General features: G+C 39.6%; 1 protein-coding gene across 3 annotated transcripts in view; it reads left to right on the forward strand.

Annotated features, from left to right (window-relative positions):
* Positions 1-1492: 1492 nt before the first annotated feature.
* Positions 1493-20865, forward strand: part of cadm1a (cell adhesion molecule 1a) — a 262268-nt gene continuing 242895 nt past the window's right edge. For all 3 annotated transcript variants that reach the window (XM_036524508.1, XM_036524509.1, XM_036524510.1), the window contains exon 1: positions 1493-1607. In XM_036524508.1, the coding sequence (XP_036380401.1) occupies positions 1532-1607 (76 nt within the window). In that variant the 5' untranslated portion in view covers positions 1493-1531. The remainder of the gene's footprint in view (positions 1608-20865) is intronic.

Genomic DNA, 20865 nt, shown 5'->3' on the forward strand with positions numbered 1-20865 from the left:
CTTCCACCTTCAAATCCAAAATCCTTTTAAAATGTCCATTCAAGTCTGCCATCAATCATTTATACCTCAGATGACCACAAGGGAACATGAACCTGACTAGGTCATTTAAGGGCTTAAATGTAACAGCATGTGTTATTGTATCTCAGGAGCTTGGGTGGCATGTGTCAATCACACCACATGTATTGGAACTGGTCAAAGGGCTTTTTTTTAAAGCCATGCCAAGCCTCATTTGGTCATGACTTGTTCTGAATTCTATGGTGTGAAGCAACTTGACTTAAAACTATGCCCTCTGCACAGAAACCTGCCCATCAAGGCACTACTGCTCCCACTCCATCCTTGTAATATCAAAGACTGGTGCAGCAAGTCCCATCTCTACACTCTTTGGTATCACACAGCTGGGAAATGGACTCAAGATCTCCTGGTGTCAGAGCAATCGCTCAAGACTTCACTTAAGTCTTAAGACCAAGTCTAAAGCCTTTAAGGTTTTAAGGTGACACATTTTGAGAATGTGAGAAGAATTCACAACTGCTGACATGTATCTTAATAATCGCCCTTTAGAACAACCATCCAAACAACCGATTTCCAAGTTAAATTTGATTCCCTTTTTAATACCGATAAAAGAAATGTGCAACGCTCTTCTCTCCGCATATTTACTGTACAGCACGGCTCAGCTTGACAGACCGGGAACTTGTAAAGAACCGGCAGTAACTCAACAGTAACATAGGGGGTGCTCTTTAACTTCCTCTGTCGTGCACCTAAGAGTTCTGTGAAACTGTTATTATCATTGATAACCCGGACGATACTCATAAAAGCTGATATTTTTGTTTATTATTTTAGTTATTTTAATAGCAGAACAGAAACGACGACTCTTTTCAGACAGTGTTCGTTGCATATTAAGTTTACGTTTAATTATTGCCTGCAAATCAGCTCACGGGATGAATTCTGCAGACATTACAATATAATGTTTTCACAGATCATTCGGAACAAAAACAGTCAATAAAGTTTACGTCTTTCATTCAGTTTGCATTTCAAGAGGGATCGTTTGGTAATATTTTGAAATGTGTAGTTGTCATAACATGAATGCCAACACTTTTACTCGAATTCCGCGAGTCTTTAGGCCTATAAGAATCATCAGAACATATAATAATTTACTGTTTCAAAAGCTGTTAATGTGAAACTGTGACAAGGGGAGAGCTGTGCACTACCAAGGGCTTTACGAAACTTCGTCGTGCACAGTGGGCATTGAGATGTGCAGCTAACTATACCAGTCACTATTTTAGATGCAAAGTGTATGACCGTTAGGTATCCATGTTTGCAATCATTGATGAAACCGACAAAAGTGTCTGTCCATTGAAGACATGGTAATATGAATGAAATGTTGTTACCTACGTGGTTAATTCACTTCAACATGCAGCAACGCCTTCTTCTGACCATCATATTAGACTTGTTCCCTCCTACTTCCGCATCTCATTATCTTGTGCCTGTTGTCGCTAGGTGAAGCACTGCAGCCAGACTGAAGCAGGTGTCCAACATGGCGAGCACGGCCAGCGGATCTCTCTCTACTCCTCTCTTTTTATTCGCGGTTCTGGCAGCTTTTCTTCTAAAAGGTAGGGCTCCGATCTGCTCAACAAATGCCGTCGCACCGCTCTTATTCGTCTCTGGTTGATCCAGAGGGTAAAGAGAGCGGAAACCTTGCTAGATAACATTGGATGGACTTGCGTTGGCGCGGGATGCCGTGTAGCCAAGGCAAATTAACTTCAAAAACAAATAGCTAGCAAGCAGTTTATTTCTTGAGCTGGCCATTGGTTGTACGTAGAATTAGTTTGCCACGATGTCCATAAATGAGTAAAAATGGGAAACATCAAATATTCAAATGAAAACACTTTTTTTTGCATTAAGAAGGCACAGGCAACTTCTTGCAGATGTTGCAAGCACGCCAGATTTCAGCACCAGTGCTGCCAGTAAGGTAGCAATCTGGCTGGCTATGGAGACAACACCAGGGTGGGAAGTTGACCGTTTATGGATGATTTGGACTGGAAACAAGCTGTGTTGCCTTGTTTGGAAAGAATGTGGAATATGCGGTACATTAACCATGAAATCAAATGGAAAAAGTTACATTATATACTTTTTAGTATTGACGAGACAGTCATAGACTAACACTTTGTTAGCCAGCTACCTAATAGCTGCTGCCCTGCTAGCCGAAGTGGCTAGCTCACTGATGCACAGTAAAACATTACCGAACAAGGGCTGCGTTGGCTAAGTTTGCGGTTGTAACTTGTCTAAAGAGCAATATCACCGAGTACAATAAGACGTTCGTATTATTGTCTTACAAGCTAGGTAGATGGTGAACTTCTATGCTTGGTGATCTTAACTAAGTAGCTTGTAGGTGTTTTCCACCTTTCACGTTTATTAATAGGACGTTAACATTAGTCTGGAGTCACAGTGCATTAGTAACTATTTGGTATAAGCGGCTACATCGGCTATGGTTACAATGTAAATCGCGCTGTGATTAGCTGACAGTTTTGTTTCGGCATTTATTTATTTGTGACATGCGTCATGGTGGCCATAACCGTGCGGGAAATAAAGCGGGGGAACTTTCAATGACCTAACGTTAGCTAGCCAGCCAGCTATCCACCCAATCCCATAACATTACTCAAGTCGACAAGTAATCAATGTTGAAAAATAGTATGATATCTGACGACCAAACTGACTAGCTATCCTGTTGTCTTAGTTGTAACTAGGTAACTTCTGATGTTGATGAAATCGCTTACTTTACCGGAAAGTGCTTCTCCTACGTGAGAAATATCGAGCAACTCGTAAAACAAATGCGCAAATTTCTATCCCGCCAACTACCGATGCAGTTTCTCAAATTATCTAGCCAGTAAACGTCTTTTAAACAAGCCTTGTGTAACACAAAGTAGTGTTCTTTTTATGCACTTCAATTATTCGTTGGATTTAGCTAACACTGCCAACTGCGGTGCTTTTATCTTCACCCTTTACTCTCTTTTTCGGTGGGGGGTGGGCGTGAAACGCTTATGTTAGAATGGTTTCATACTTGCTAAAACACCAAAGTCCCTGTGAAAGGAAGGGTTTTTGTTAAGATTTTAGTCATAGCTGTTTTTGCGAGATTTAGACAATGTGAGAGGCTGTAGCTTCAGTGAGTTTCTCTCGCCGTATTCTGAAGCTTTCAAGAGGAAATAGCAGGTTGATGAACGAAGAGAGCAGTGTTAGCTCTGAGAGAGGATGGAAGCGCAGTACCGGGCTCGGTAGTGTCTCATGACCAATATTTTTGTATTTATCACTCATGTTGACATGTTCTCTAGCAACACGGCATTTTATCAATCGGTGTCATTCAACCGGATACTACGGGCTTGGAGTTGGCAGTTATGAATTGTATGCTAATAATATAGCGAGCTATATGTAGTTTTTCCTGCAGATATCAACAGGTTCAGCACATTGTCTTATCTTGGAATATGCAGTATCTGTTTTCCGTTAGCTTGCTAGGCACATAGCTAAACGGGTCTTTAGCCAACGACAGAGCAGCTTCATCATACTTCAGTCTCATATTTGCGCACTTAATCTAGATTATGACCTTCCAGTGTGATGAGAATTGGAGGGTTTCCAGGACATAGACAAAGATTTACATTGTTAGGCTGTATTACGCTTCGCTGATTCAGTACAGCAAATTTTAATCATTTCCAAACTAGGGTACTGGGTGATGAGGGGGTGGGGTTTGACTGAATGGCACTAATCTTGTATAGCGGGCTTTGTCTTCAGCGGATAGCGCGCGAGTCTGCTAGTCCCACTATGTAACTGTCCATATTAAGTGCTTCCCTTACCAATACGTTTAATCGAACTATATGCCCAAAGATGTAATCAACACCATTAGAAGAGACGTTATTATTCCTTGTGTATGAGGTAGTGACAGGCTTCTTTAAACTTTGCGCAGTACAAAGACTATTGATTTCACATAAAGCAGGTAAATAGCGGGAGTGCATCAATAATTTACTAGTACCATACGTTTAGATTGATGTAGTCACTGCAGGGAGTTAAAAATGACTGTGTATCCAAGCCAGGAACTGCTACAAGTGCTTTTGTTTGTTGATCACTTTTTGATATTAGCACCTCAGATGGTTGCTGACCTCTTCTCGCAACTTGCAGCTTGCAGTAATGAAATTATTCAGAATGGCTGAACACAATGAGCTGATAAAGAGTCTTACAAAATGTCCCCCTGTCTATACTGGGGAAGGGCAGAGTGTACAAAGTTGAATGTGGTTATTTATCACACACACTTTAACTGTGAACAGAGCACATTTTTTTCTCAACCAGACAAAGGCTCTGGTTAGACTGGTTAGACTCCTACTAAATGGTGTGGCTGTATGTGTGTTATGTTAATGAGGTTTTCCCATTCAGTGCACATTCTAGGTGTAACAACAAGACCAACATGGTAGACTCTTACCATACCTTGATCTATGGCAGATATTCTGATGGCTTCAGTGGTTAAGTTTATTTTTACACTCTTGCACTCAGTACTCTTCAGAGCAACAAAACCACATTCTAAAATAAGCAATTGTATGCCCTTGCTAAATTGTGTGATATAAGAAACTAAGCTTTCATATTCCTGCCAGAACATTGGGAGATATGGCAAGTGTCACCATGCCTACAGTTTGGTTTTGAAAATACATTTTTTCCGTGGAGATTTGTAATCCCTGTGCTTGTTTCATAAACCAAAACCTCTTCAGTAAACATCTCTATTCTCTATGGAGTAAGGCTCCATGGACTTCATGTATTTTTTTGTCAGATGATGTTTTCAAGACCTGTTCATGTACAGGATGGCTGAGTGGGATGAATTGTTGGTAGTTTATAGTGACATAATGAATACACCTTTAGGTTCCATAAAAAATGACCTGCAGCTACTGAATTCAGATTCTTGTGATATCAGCAGCAAAAGAAAATAGGTATTTGTGTAGGCTGTGATTTTGCAATGCTCTGTGTCATTGATGTGCTGATTACAGCATGTCTGCATCCATTTGGGGTGGGGTTGCATCACCCTAAATCAGGAGAGATTAGCATTCATTCTGGCAGATGGGGTGTGGTCAGAGACATCTGGTCCATGTGTACTTAGCAAAAGAGAAGTGCTTTGCAGAAAAAAAAAAAAAACAGATTTGGTATCTGTTTGCTTTGGTTTTCCTTTAACTTTGGTTATATATCTTCCATTGTGTAGCTTCAGTGAACTTAGGCAAGTCAGTTGTAAGTTATTAAGGATCTCCCAGGTGATGCGCTGCCGTAGTAACCTTAAGCATGGAACGTATCTTGAACTGCTTAGCAAAATGGACAATATCTGAAAATGAAAATGATAAAAGGCTCCCTTAGATAAGGTTGCCTCCTAAATAAGTTGTAACGTAATAATCTACACGTCCAAACTTGCAGTGGATCGGTGTTAATTGCGGTGTTAAAGAAGACTAATTCATCTTGCCTTCAACCTTTTTTAACCTTTTGCTAAGCAGTAATTCCAGGGTGTTTGTTTTCCTGCTTGCAGTCTTTCCTATAACAAATGTGGGTATCAACAGATGGTGTTGAATTGCATACGGCGTCAAAAGAGTTAGGTTATTTAGAGTAATCCAATCTAAGTGGTAAAGGTTTACAGTGATTCACGTTTCAGTGGTAGAATTAATTACAAATGAAAGGATGTTAATCATTTATCCTCCTCATGGCTGCATCATTAAGCTACATATACACTATATGGACAAAAGTATTCGGACACCTGACCATTACATTGTAATGACATTGTATTCAAATACATATACTTTAATATGGAGTTGGCCCCCTTTTGCAGCTATAACAGCTTCCACTCTTCTTGGAAGGCATTCCACAAGATTGTGGAGTGTTTCTGTGGGAATTTGTGCCCATTCATTCTGTAGAGCATTTATGAGGTCAGGCACTGACGTTGGAGGAGAAGGCCTGGCTCGCAATTTCTGTTCCAGTTCAACCCAAAGGTGCTCGATGGGGTTGAGGTCAGGGCTCTGTGCGAGCCAGTCAAGTTCTTCCACACCGAACTCTTCAAACCATGTCTTTATAGTCCTTGCTTTGTGCACTGGGGCACAGTCATGTTGGAATAGAAAAGGGCCTTCCTCAAACTGTTGCCACAAAGTTGGAAGCATAGCATTGTCCAAAATGTCTTGGTATGCTGAAGCATTAAGATTGCCCTTCATGTTTGGGGAATCAAGCCTTCCAAGAAGAGTGGAAGCTATAAAAAACATTATATATATATATATATATATATATATATATATATATATATATATATATATAATGTATATGAAGTAAATATAGTATATATAAATTTTATGGGAACAAAATGTAGAAAATATTTGGTTTTTGTTGTTAACGGACAGATTTAAATACGCTAAAGTGGTTTGCATTTTCTTAGCATAAATCTTCTGTTTTAGAAGCTTTTGCTGTTCTTTTCCCTGCTCTGGAATGCATTTAAAATAGTTTTCTCTTAAATAACCCTCAATGAGCAGATTTACTTCACTAAAATTTGCCCACTTTTTTAAAGTTTATTTTCTCCTGCTAATAGTTGCCTAAATGCAACATATAGACCTGTTGTTTTAAAACAAGAGGCATGCTAACGTGACAATGGAAGACAGAAACTTGAAATGTTAAATTTTACTCTGTCAGAAGCACAAGCACTTTGCCAGTGAGAGTTCCTTATATGCTGAATAATACATTTTTATGCAGAACATGTCAGAGTTAACCAGTGTGCACTTTGCGTACATATTCCTCCGTAGGTGTAACGTAAGAGAAATGGGTTAATCGGGGAGTCTTTGATGAAGCAGCCAATCATCCCTTGAAGTATGGGCAATGTGTGGGGCTCCACTTGGCAGCCAGACTAATACCTCTAGCATGAAAATGAAAAGGGGCGAGAGAACAGTTAATCCGCATAAGATTTTTTTTCATGGATTATGGCAGGATTTTGCCAGCCAGCTTCAGTATTGATCAGTTTCCTTGCCAGACATTTATTAGCCTGCACAAATGAGAGCCTGAGAAGATTCTCCTTAATTCTCCAAGTTGATAAAATGCAGAGCTCTGCTCTTTTGCAAGATGTTTCTTCCTCTTAATCTGTGTTTTTGTGTTCATGCTAATCTTATACAATGATGGAAAACTGTTTTACTTTACGTAGCAATTTTGGGATACAAATTTTTTTTGAGTCGTGATTGTTTTGAAATGTGTATATTATATTGTGCTTTACACTGAGTGTCTGTAACAATGTTAGAAAATGTCATTAAAGAATCTTGTTGCATTATGAACTATATTCAGCAACATTTCTGTTAAGACACTGCAAATGCAGAATTTCTGTACAGTACAATTTATGTTGATAACAGTAAAATATGTGCAATCCCTCTTGCATTTATCATTAATACAGTTCACATAAGAGGAGACCTGGTAGTATTGCATTTCCCATGTGAACTTTTCTGTATGAGCCATTTACATTTCTCAGATGGATTACTTTACCCAAAGTTCTGCTGTTAATTAAATGTGGGATGATATGGGATAATTTTCCCACATTTTTAGACAAAAGGAGTAACAATCACACAATTAGATAGCTAGCTATTTCTGGCTATGCCTAGCTGCTTGAACCTAGGAGAAATACTCTTGGATTGGTTACACCATATAGCTAACAGTTTACTTTCCTTACTTTCCTTGTCAACAAATTCACCTGAACCAATTCCCTTTTTTTAATCTGTTACTACTCTGTTCCCAGTGCCTCGAGAAAACAATCAAACCAGGCAGCACATAGAGTAGTGCGGACACTGCCTGGCTGCTGGAGTGAGAGTGTGCTTTCTGTTTGTAAGTGCTTCTGTTGTGTCATCTAGATTTGTCTGTGGAAATGAATGGAATGGAAATTCTACCATGTTGCACTTGGTGGGACAAATTTTGAACTGAATTGTTTGTGTCTCTTTCTGTCGCTGAAGGATAGGCTGTAGCATATGCCTACATATTTATATTTCCATGTGTAATCAGTTATAAGATCTTTAAGATGTTTTTAAAGAGAAAGATCTGGAGTATCATGCAGAAATCATTCCTTCTAAGAAGTGTAAGGTTAAAAAAAAAAGACAAGCAGACAGCCCTGTACATCACAACCCTACGCTTCAGCTCCTTCAAAACTGGTCCCCTTCACCTTCTCACATCTGCTTTTATACTGTGGATAACCTTGGCATTAGATGTGCAACAACGAACCAGTTAATACTGCATGTTCTCAATGAGGGGCAGTGACAAACAGTTACAGTGTCAGCCTGTAGCGTAACATAATTGTGATTGGCCCCGGTGCAAATATTTTTTCTTGCCCCCACACATGCACAAAACATGCAGTTTTGGAACATTTCAATAAAGACAAATAAAAATACATAAAAATAGGCTATGACTCAAAACCATCGTTATCGTTCAATGGTTACTTTGAAGACTGCGTGAAATGGACAATGCCCAAGAGGGCCCACCTACAATAGTTAAGCAGCAAAAAATTGCCTTCCTTCATGGCCCCCTGACCGCTTCTGGGACCCGGTGCACTGCCCAGTCTGCAAATGCATTCCTCTGAGCCCGTCTATGGCATAGTAGCCTTCAGTGTTGATAGGCTATTACTCATGATATATAACCAATGTGGGGGGGACATTGCTCGAGACCACAGAGTGGTGACTACAGACAGAGGTGGCTGCATCAGAGCCAAAGTAGCCCATTTTTAAATTAATTTATTTTATAGGCAATCGGATAAAAAAATAACGTTTCCAGTAATCGTGAAAATGCTGAATATCGGATCCGATAATCAGCCAGGCTAATAATCGGTCGACCCCTAACAAAGAGGAACTGTTTGTAACTATGTTTAACGTGAATGAAATCTGTTCATCTGTATCATAAGAAAATACATCTGGTGCTGTGTAGTAAATGGAGATTTTGTTTTGTAGTTTTATATGCTTCAAAAGAAGAGGACACCATTCATCTGAGATATTTGCAGATGTTTGCAAAATGGATAGCCTCTAAGTTGAGACAAGGGCTTATATTTGTGTCCATTTTGTACATGTGAAATGGCCAAAGATGACGCACTTTAAAGGGAAACAGGTCTTGTATGTCTGGCAGAAATTCTGCCTGTTATATGTCCCATGCATATTTTGCCCTTAAGCTAGAATTCATGCTGGTCAGTATTTAAATTGTTTTTCCCACAATTCTCTGAAAGAAGAATGTGCTTCATTCAAATCAAAAGAAGCCAACAAGAGACTCTTTATTCTGTATAAGTATTCATAACAGAAATGGACTGCTTTTATGCATAATTTTCAGGATTTTGAATTAGTTTAGTTGGCTTTCAAGGTTAGTCAAAAAGCCTGTTCTTCATTGGAAACATGCTTTTGTCTTCTATGTTTTGTTGATAACATTTTTGGCCTCTTCAAGTATTTCAAGGGTAACTGTAACCATACTGAACTTATTTCAAGTAGGGCTTCTAACTGTCTGTGGACTAGTTCCCTGGATTGTACTGTGATTTCACTGAATCCAGCACATACCTTGGCATACAGCATCACAGTTCACCAACAGTGTGCAATACGTTTTCTGTAGTGTAGTAATGCTGAAGTATCATAGTTTGCCATGAGCCGTCTTTTTTATTTCTGCTATGATGGATGTCTACATTAGCATTGAAAACTGAGTGTGAATTTTTAAGTCTCTTAAATGATCCCACATAATGGTGCTAAGTGTCGTCATTTATTTGAAATTGATGGTACGCTGCAGTGCGGTCTAGTATCATGCAGCAGATCCATTTATTTTCCCAGTGTTTGGTAATTACTGCCGAACATCACTGTTGAACTGCTTACTTACTTAAGCGATGGTTGTACGTTGAAGTGCACTGTTGTCCAAATAAATGTTTTTCCTTACGACCGTGTATTGTTTCAAATTTCGATCCATTTTATTGGAGAAGCTTGCAATGTGAAATGAAAGCAGTTTACACTTCACTTACTTACAAGTAAACATGATCAGTCATTACTGGAATATACCTTGACATTCACAGGAAATTGAAACCGTCTTATTAACGAAGGGTTTAGACGAGTGCAGCAGGTAGTTAATGAACTGCGGAATTGAATTCTGAGACACTGGACCCCCTCCCTCTTGTGTGAAGTCAGCTCTGCAGATAAAATGGTTCTCCTCAATATATCACATTGCCTCTTTTATAAGAATGATTTGCAATTAAGGGGAGATTACAGTGATCCATTAGCCTTGTTTTCATCTTTTACATCATCCTTACATGTCTTATGATAAAGGTCAGTTGCTTTGTTTTGCAATGTACAGCTTTACCACATATTGACCTTAAATGCTATTACTGTCACTGCTATCACCCATTTTTCCTAAAATCTGTATTAGGGCCATAGCCACCTACCAGTTGAATATACAAGGATGAATTTGCCAAACACCGTTAGTCCCCCTGAAATAAAGTAGTCATGTTATGACTCAGGGTCTGCATCCAAAGCCGGGGGCGGGAAGTAAATTCTCTACTTTAGGCCCATGTACAGTTTGCTGAAAGCTGCCCTGTTTGTGGTTTTGTTTTGAGACCTCAGGAAATGTGTTGGGTTTGGGCCAGTCTGGGCCTGTAATTGCATTATTGCATTTTACCAAAAAGGAGAGGTTTTGGTAACATTCTGATTTATGTAAGCGATTGAAAGTGATTTTGATTTGATTTCATTACTATCAGTAGCCGGTTTGGTAATTACTAGTGTTTTCATGTGAGCTTTTCCCCCTTATCATGTAACAGATAAAGTTCAGGCAGGGATTGGGTCAGTTTGGGTAATAAAGAACACGGGTCAGGCTTGCGTTTCTGTTTCAGGCCCCTTGCAGACTTTTAATCAAGGTCCCTTTTCCCCGTAATATTGATACCTATATTTATGTTGTTGGATATGGACAGATTTATTATTGGATATGGACAGATTTATAGTTGGATTTTAATAATTTTGGTCCATGTACAGTGATTTTTTTTCCCTAGTATTAATTTCCTCAGGTGATCCAGCAGTGTCACAGATATGTCATTAACCTAACTACTGAAGAGCTGTCATCACTGGCCCTGCTCTTGGGTCTGTAGGGGGTTGTTTCAAAATGCATGGTAAACTTTACCAGTCATTTTGTTGATGTTATTCAAATTGTAATCAAAACCAGCTTCTTTGAATGGAGTGATAATTTATTCCAGTTATTTACAGGCATTGACATTCAGCTTTTTGAAGCAAGTCCATCTGTCTGACTGACTCAGTACATTTGATAAACAAAGGTGAAAGGTGATATTTGGTTATGCTGAACTGTTCTGTAGCACTGACTGTTGTTCGTATTTCTACTACATAAAAAATAAAACGTGAATGATACACAAAACCTTGTTTGCACATGTGTGTAACGTTAAGTGCAATTGGTGAATTAGATAGCCTTGCTAGTTAGCTAAAATTGGAGGACAATGTTGTCACTAAAAAAACACAGATACCTCTGTGTGGGACACTGCAGCAGTCCATCCTGAAGCCAACTAAAGTGAATTCATTGGTACTGGTATTTCCCACCAGGAATGTCAAGTTACCCAAGCAAAGTGAATTTAGTTCTTTTTTATTTTTTATTGTAATCTTAAACTGCAAGGTTAACTACCCATTGAGCTGATTTCATGATGTTTCCTTCCGAAATAAATGGTAGTAGCAGTTCATCTAATGAATGTACAATTTGAAACACTTAGTTACAATAAACTCTTTGAAACAGTTGGAGTGTGATTTGTTTGTGGTAAAAGTAATGATTATAATGTGCAAATCATGCCAAAAATTCACTGGTAATACAGGAAACCACACTGTTTTTGGCCTCTGTATTTTGGTGTAGATTTTGCACTGACACTGCCTAATGACAGTATATGTAAGAGCATAATAACATTTCAAAGAAGCAGAAACTAAGGGGTCGAGACCAAAGCATGGAACAGAAATAAACCACAGTTTATGCCTTACTATAGGTGCTTTACTTGCTACTGTAGGGTGTCATGGCTAAATTAGAATGTTTGTATAAAGAGGAAGCTGTGAAATACAACAGATTACACACTTTTAAATGTAGGCTAATGAGTACATGTGTAGACACTGCAAACTCTTAATTCCTGTTGGTATATAATTTCACTTCTCTCCAGTATGTCCCTTTTAGGTTGAAAGTGATACATTTGACACATTCATTCTGCATATATTTATCTTTATCGGACAGCAGGAAATTTGGATTACTGGCAGTATCTGAGAATTGCACTGTTTTCACTACAAATGCTGCATTTGCTGTACATGTTTAATGCCTTGCAATGTTGTCACATCTCTGCTGTGAAGGACAGCTTTATATTGACTTAGCTAGCCAGCTATCGGCTTGTGCCCTTGGGCATACTGCAGTGACAAAATATAATGCATAATGTTTGAACAGGGAGAAATTAGTTCACCATTTTCTATTAGCGATCATTGTGTAGTATAAAACACGGTTTCCCTCTCATTTATACCTTGAAGGTATATCTGTGAGATAGCTTTACAAAAGTGAAGGGGTGGTCAGGGAAATGTGCTTGCAGGTCTTCTGCTCTGTACTGTGTGCACTGTGTAGTGAAGGTGATCAAGTATGTTTAGAATAAAGTGTAACATGCTCAATAACAACAAACCCCTCTCGAGCCCATGGCCTCCCAGAGGAACTCCGTACTTCAAAAAAACAGCATCATGGCCTACACCTCAACATCCACTACTGTGCAGTGATCTCCCTGGTGCAAAATGGCTGCCTTCCATCACCCAGGTGGCTGCACACATTGATGGCGATTCGGCTGATTCATGCCCCCCACTGTAAAGCACTTTGAGATCCTGAGACCCAATGCTATGTAAATGCCATCTACTATCATTATTTATGGTCAATACAAGAACATTTAGCTTAAAAAAAAAAGATTTTGGACTTGTTGTTCTTCTGGCTAGATTGTGCAGAACACTCTCACTGGTTTTGTTGCTGCTTTCTTGGCATGTTTTTGTTTACAGGTATGTTTTGTGTACAGGTATCCACTGAAGACGTGTTCAAGAATAAGTGACAAATGAAATCATGATGGTTTTTTTTTGGTGGAGTACCTCTTTAACTGCAGATGGAAAAATCCCAGCACAAGATGTTGCATTGCAATTTGATGAAACAATAAGGTACCTGAGCCTTATTCCCATGGGCTCCTTCTGCCAGTGTAGCATGGTTTGTCTGAATAGCTTGAAACTAATACGCTTCTTAACAAGCTGTCATCAAATCGCATTGCATTCTGTCTGTATTAAGGGATTATGAGCTTAGAATGTTAGCCATTACCATGCTGTAAAGCAGTCGGTAGGTTGATGAAAGTGTCTTCCACTCAAAAGAACTCAGTTTATGCGATTTAACTGACATTTACATCCTTATTTTGCTCTACTTCTGTTGCCTCCTGAATATAGGATATTTGCCATTTCGTAGACAGTTTAACTTTTTCACTACAGAAATCCAGACAGTGTATGGCACAGCTGGCTTGCATAATAAATTGATTGTGGTTGACTAGTGACTGCAGTAATCAGGCTATGGAAAATAATTACTTTGAATACACAGGGAAGGTTCTATCCACCATTTTACATAATTTGAAATTGTAGAACTTTCAAAGGACATTGGATTTATTTGACTATTCTATGGCTGCCAGTGTTGAATATTCAAGTAATCGAACACTACACTTTTCCCTGAGAACTGTATGAAACTTCAGTTATTTCTGCATAACCACCCACAGCAAAGGGCCTTAAAGATCTTACTGAAGCGGGAAGATGAATGATATCAATGAATTTTATTTTGTGGTAGTACTGAGTTTTTTGATAATAAGGTGTTCAAAAGTGTTCAAAGTAATGATGAATGATGATCACGTGGTTCTGTGTTGGAATAGACAAATTTGATCTCATTGTCATTAGGTAAGTCACCGACGAAAGCAGATGGGATAAACCAGCTTTCTAGCAAATAATTTTGTGATTTTTCCCTCATTCTGACTTTTGACGTATTGATGGGAGGACATTTAGATACATAGACGTGAAATTGTTAGTGTTCAATGTGCTAAGAGTCTTGTAGGTTCTCTTCAATGCTGCAGCACTTCTCTGTAGGAAAATATACGCTACATGTAGTCACTATTACCATTTGCTCTGTCTTGCAATTGCTGGTGCTTGACTCTTTGGGTGAGGCATGTTGGAGGCATTTAAGACGTTAAATGACTTGGAAGTTGCAGGCTTTTTCCTCCTCTTGATTAACAATTCCTCTTTTGATAGGCCTTAGGCCTTATTGTTCATGGTTCTTGTTGCTCACAGATCCTTTTGAGGCTGAAAGCCAGAGCTCCATTGCACACAATGAGATGAATGCTTGTGCAGCCTTTAGGAATGTGAGTCGAGTCATTAAAGAATTTGTAAGTGCCTTGCGTGTCTTTCTTTTCTCTGTCATTTTGTTGTGTGGTGGACCGAACAAGTGAATGAATCACAAGTTATAATTCCATCTCTTTACTTGGGTTTTGCTTTTGCTGACAAGCCACACTTTTTCCATTTTTTGTGTACCCTTGTAGAATTCATTGTGTATATTGATGTTGGGTCCAACTTCAAAGAGACAAAATTTTTGGCCTCTGTATTGTGGTGTCAAAATTTTGTAATGCTGAGCTTGTATGTATAAAGCTTGCTTTTAATCAGCTCTTGGCAAATTCTCCTCATTGGTGTTATTTCTGTATTTCTGTACATACGGTATGTATTATAAAATGTGGAGGAAGGAGCACTAGGAAGTGAAAATTGAAGGCGCTAGCAGTGAGGAGTACACTGAATGGCATAAAGAATGCTGTATTTGGAACCCTTGGGGTCACAGTGCACCCATTCCCTTGTATCTTGTCCTGCTCACTAGTTTCTGTGATAAACTCTGCTGGATGGGTACAAACCTCAGCCTTGGCTTGTGATAAGTCTTGCAGCAAAAGAGAGCTTAAGAAAACGAATGTGAAGTAATTCATACAATGATTAAATAATCAAGAAATGGCTCATTGGTCATTTATTCCCCTATCCTAGAGAGGTAACCAGTAGAGCTGGACCCAAATATTCGACTATTCGGATATTTGTTTGCTGGGTAGGTATTCGGTTTTCAATTTTGGGATTCTTTTTTTTTTCTTTTGCTAAATGTAGGCTATCAGTAAAGGCGAACTGCAAAATACATTTTGTCAGCACATTCTTATACTATATTTATACTTTTTAATTGCACTGTTAAAATGTGGAAATATATACCATCTCAGCTTGGGTGCCTGACATCCCTCTCACTCACAGCAGTGAACGCCACGCTGATGGGAAATAAAAAGTAGCTGGTGATTGCCGAGCTCGTGTTTTGGGACTTGAATGGAGGGTCTAATTGCTTCGACTGACCCCTAAATAAGTTTGTCACCCTGAAAGGCTAAAATGCTAGCTGCAGAGATGCCATGCTTCTCTTTGCTTACAGTGGGGTGTGATACCATTTTTAAATACCACGGCTACATAAGCAGTGATGGAGATGAATGCATAGGATGGGTTAAATGCAGAGGACAAATTTCATTTCAATGTATGCGAATACTGAGAAATGACATTAAAGAAATTATAAATAAAGATAAGTCTTATGAATATAAATCTCAAATTCTAAATTTGTTGGAGCTAGTATGCTGTTTCTGCGCTTCTGTTTCACAGCGCTTTGTCAGGCGTTGTCTTGGATTCGGAGCCTATTATTATGAGCATTTATGTCGGTCTATAATTTAGCCTTGATAAGAAAAATTGTCACAAGCTGTTATTATGTCATGAAAAGTGCATAGATAGGACCTCTTTCAACCAAACCCCTTGGGATTACAAACGTGCATAAATAACAATACAATACAAATAATAATACAAACAACAATACTGTAGAGTAACAGAATCCTTAAAAATTAATGCCTTCAATTAAATCGAAAGATACGCGTTGCAGCGCTATGCCGTCCATCTCAGCCGAGAACAGAGAAATGTCTGGTTGAGTCCTTCCCGAGTCATCCTCAGCCCCCCCGCCAAAGCTTTGAATATTCGCTGTTGATTACAACTCCGGAGCCCAAAAAATGGTATTCGGGACAGCCCTAGTAACCAGTGGCGACAAGCGTGCGCCACTTGGATTTTTAATCGGCTTATTGCTATCCAAAGCATGTCTTAGCTGCTAGTGCTGTGTTTTCAGGTTTAGTCCGTGGGGCTGCTAACTCCAGATTTAGAGTGCTCCTAAGTAAGTCGCTGTAAGATCTCTGAGCATTTCAAAATAAGTAGTCCATTAGGAGATTTTCCAACGGACCTCGACACAGAGATATGGCACTCCCAGGCGTATATAGAGAGATCTTCCCGGTCTGGACATTCAAATCTCTTAATCATGGGGGTCCCCCCCTCCTGTGCAGGGACCAGACATGTTTTTGCTTGAGACATGAGCTTGGTTGCAGAGGCCATCTGGTTGTTCTTTTTTTCCAGGTCAGAGGGAGTTGTCTTACCCTGGCATGAGACAGAAGGCACTGATAGAAAATGGTTCCTTTTTTTGGGTCAAGCAAAGAGGAAATGACTGTAGCTTTTTTTTTGGGGGGGGGGGGGGGGGGGGGGATTAGAGCTCAGGACCCGGTATATAGAAGCCATACAGAATGAACAGGGAAAAAATATGCAAAATGAAGACATGAAAAATGGGAGGAAATGTCAGCAAATTCTGTTTGGTTTCTCCCAGACATACTTTGTGTAAGAAAAATACAGGACTGGTCTAGTTTAAATACAAGCCCTGTTTGAACCACAGAAAGGTTCAAAGGAGATAGAACAACTACTGTATGTTTTTATAGTCACAAAGAATATTGCAGGCACCAAGTACTGTTAATGGATGTATAGAAAATGCCCATTGTATGTTTTTACAGATGTCCCCTGGCAAATGGATCCTAATTAGATCTGTAATCCCATGATCCACCTTCTGTCTCATTCTATGCCTCGTGGACATAACTTGAAATGAGATTTGAAAAAAAAAATCACTCAACAAATGCCAAAATCGACTTATTTCCATGTTGACTGCCTTCCAGAGGCTACATATGGATCATTTTAAATTTTGTTTTATTTACTAGGCCTACATGTTCAAATGTTTTTTCAGCTGGCTGTTTGTGGACGGCAGTTGTAATTTAGGCTAGTCCCACTACAGTTATGGTCATTAGTGCTTATATTTTGCTATATTTCTGTTTTAAGTAATGTTTTGTGAAATAAATTTGTTTATGAGAGTAACTATTCAGAATAATCCTCATGTGGCAGCTAACCAGATACTTGCTGATACATAGGCCATTTGTCTACTTGTTTAAAAAAAAAAAATGCTGTTTGCCCAAACAGCCCGTTATTGGACTACTACCAGTTTATACTACATTATCTAGGTTCCTCAGCATTGTTTCTTTCCTGTGTTTTTATGGAGGTGGGTATTCAACCATTTACCAGGGGCTCTTGCCTATTAAATATTTTCTGTTTAGGTGAGGTGTCCTGTTCAGTAGTATGCCTGAGGTTTGGTGGTTCCTGTATTTTGCTGAATGGTGAGTCATCTTGCCAGGGCAGTGGTGGGGAATCCACAGAAGAGATTTACTCTGAACACTAGGCACTGCAAGAAGAATTGAATGCTAAATTCAGTTTTATTTATGTGACTGCTGTTCAGATTTCTATCTCACATGACACTATAAATGCATTTATATATAGCCCTGAAAACCACAGTATCAGGATGGCAAATCTTTCTGTTGCTGTTTCTGAGGTTGACTAATGCAGTGAAAATGACAGTGCTTGCCTAGATGTTGGGTATTGGGAGCTGTAGCAAGTTCAGTTTTTAAGTGCATTTTCTTGTCTTTCTGTCTGGCTCACTGTCTGTGTGCCCGTGCGTGTGTGTATGTGTGTATGTGTGTATGTGTGTATGTGTGTATGTGTGTGTGTGTGTGTGTGTGTGTGTGTGTGTGTGTGTGTGCATGTGTGTGCGTGCATGCGTGTGTGTAAGGGTTCCCCCCAGCCCCTGCTGTGTGTAGACGTTATGTTGATGGATGACCCTCACTATCAGAAAGAACTCCAGAATTTTTGTGAAGCGGTTCACTTTATTACTTTCGTTCTGAGCAATTAGTCATTCCTTGGCATTAGTTTTGGAGAGTGAATGTTTTGAATGGCCATAAAGCCTCAGATTTTCACTGAAAGAAATGTTGAGAAAATGACAGGTTTGAAAGAGAGTGTCACATGTCTTGGTCAGAGTTTTTTTGTCCACCTTCATTCATATTGAAGGCTGTTAATTTGGGGTCATGCTTTGCCCTTTAAAGGGCACCTTTGCCCCCAGCTCCTGTTACTTACACATTACACCTTACAAGATGGATTGGCAATTCTGAACTCTAAGTACTGTCAAAAATGATCTATTTAAGAAGCCACTAATTAAAGTCTCAACTGTCAAACTGTTTTTGCTTATGGACTGTTTCAGTATTTCTGTAGGCTGGAAGATTGATCCAAGAGACAGAAGAATCATTGGTAATGTATGTGTCTTCTGAAGAGTGAAAAATCTTACGGAACTCTCACTTGCAGATCAGAAATGCAGGGTTTTTTTTTCCTCACAAAACTGCTAGGTGTTTACTGTAGAGTCAGAATTTTGCTTGCGTGGTGCACTCTTAGTATGAATATTACCTACACTGAAATATCAATCAAGTTAATGGATAATCCATAGAAGCCTCTTTCCAATGCCTGGCTGTCCACATAGCCATGGAAATGAGCCATTTAACTGCACTGAATCTTCATGAAATTTGCATCAGTTTTTCTGGGCTGCAACACAGTCCAGAAATAAGGGATTACAGTAATGCATCGTTGAAAATTTTCAGATGATGGAGCAGTGGGCCTGCTATTGAAGCACAGCATGGCCTGCACGGAGAGGCAGAGATGGGGAAGGGTGTGCATTTTGCGCTACTGGTCTAAAAAAAATTTTTTTTTTTTTTTTCAAGCATACATTTGATTTTAGTAGTTGGTGTTTTCTTCTCTCTCTTCTTTTTCTCTCTTTTTTTTTACCTTGGTTATATTCCAGCACACTTGCCCTCATGCTTTATGTGTGCCTTTGAACTTTGCAGCGTGGCACCAGGCCAGGAGTTGCAGCGAATACCAGGGTTTGTGATGGCTCGTGGGGAAAATAAGACTTACAGGACACGTCTTGTTTTCCAAGATGTGCCAAGCCAGAGAGGTTGTATCCAGACCCCTTCAGTGATGAGTCCAGCAAGATGGCAACGGACTGTTGCTAAAAGCATTTAGTCAAAATCAGCCTATGAAAGTATGAATGAAAGGTTATTTTTTAGTTTCCCATTCCTCGTGCACTTTAATAATGTGATTCATATGTTGTAGATTGTTGTAGAATAGAGTTGGTGTGTGTCATGTTTTAATGGCATGGCCTAATCCTACACTCTAATACTCAGGAATTTATCTTGTGTAGGTAATTATAGCAAATGTGGAGGATTCACATCTGAATGTACATGCTGAAAATAAGCAATGTTTTCTGCTTCCTGTGTGGCCAGTGCTAACAGGAAGTGGCCAATAAAGGCTGTTGGAGTATGTGAGATGACATGTTGTCAGCTGTGACACTGCTTATGTGCAGTTGGCGGGTGCCTTCACATTATTATTCGTTATGGCACGATTCCTGCAGGAACCAAACATCTCAACAACCTCCAATGAAAGTCTTGACTGATTCATGCCGTGACTTTGTGTTGATATCAAATATTAATGATATCTATATATTTAATTGGTTCTAAATTGGTGCCACTATCTGTGTTGTGGAGAGAAAAGGAACTTCACTCCATCAGAAAGCAACTGCCTTGATACAAAAGTTTGTGGGTACATGATTTTGAAATGAAAATCACAAGTTATTGGTTCAGGGCGCTATCACTTATCTGACGTATCAGGTAACAGAGGGTTTAAAACCAAAGGATTTTAAACAGAAATAGTCAACATGCACACTACATTTTGCAGTGTGGTCCTACCATAAATAAATTCCATTTTTCCTTCTTTGCAAACAACATAAATGAATCAGCGTTTCAGTTGATCCATCTCTGATCTCAGAATTCTGCTTGAGACAAAACATAGTATAGAATGCATGCAAAGGCTGGCTTGTTAGTTTCCAAGTTAAAATTAACGTCCAGTTAATAGGCCATTGTATGTTGTCAGCTCATAAAATATTTTACATTTACATTTATTTATTTAGCAGACGCTTTTATCCAAAGCGACTTACAAAAGTGCATACAGCAAGTATAGCGACAGTACGGGGACAGGATGTGTACAGTTCCACAATGAGACAGTTCTCAGCTGAGAGCAAGGTCTGTTTGAGGACACAGTACTATCTGATTTGTACAATTACAGCCTATAGGGCAACTAATGGGATACACCTTCAAACGGCAAACTTCAACAACTTCAAACGGCGCAATGAGCGTCAGGGTAAAGGTGGCAACAAGAAACAATTTAAAAAGCACAATTTAAAAAGCATAGCAATTTACGACAGCACTGATTGGGGGGGGGCAGCAATTGTGTGCTGGGTCAGTCCAGGTAGAGTCTGAAGAGGTGCGTCTTCAGGCCCCGTCTGAAGGAATGGGGTGAAGGAGCTGTCCGTAGCGAGACAGGGAGTTCATTCCACCACTGGGGAGCGATGTAGGTGAAACGCCGATGTCTGGCAGACGAGCACCTCCTGCCTTGACCATGCAAAGAGCGAGGCGTCCAGTTGCTGCTGAGCGCAGGGGTCGGGCTGGTGTATAGGGCTGGATGAGTTCTTGGAGGTAGGCAGGGGCTGTCCTGTTGATTGCAGAGAAGGTGAGGGTCAGGC

Source organism: Megalops cyprinoides, chromosome 3 (assembly GCF_013368585.1).
Source record: "Megalops cyprinoides isolate fMegCyp1 chromosome 3, fMegCyp1.pri, whole genome shotgun sequence".
NCBI lineage: Eukaryota > Metazoa > Chordata > Actinopteri > Elopiformes > Megalopidae > Megalops > Megalops cyprinoides.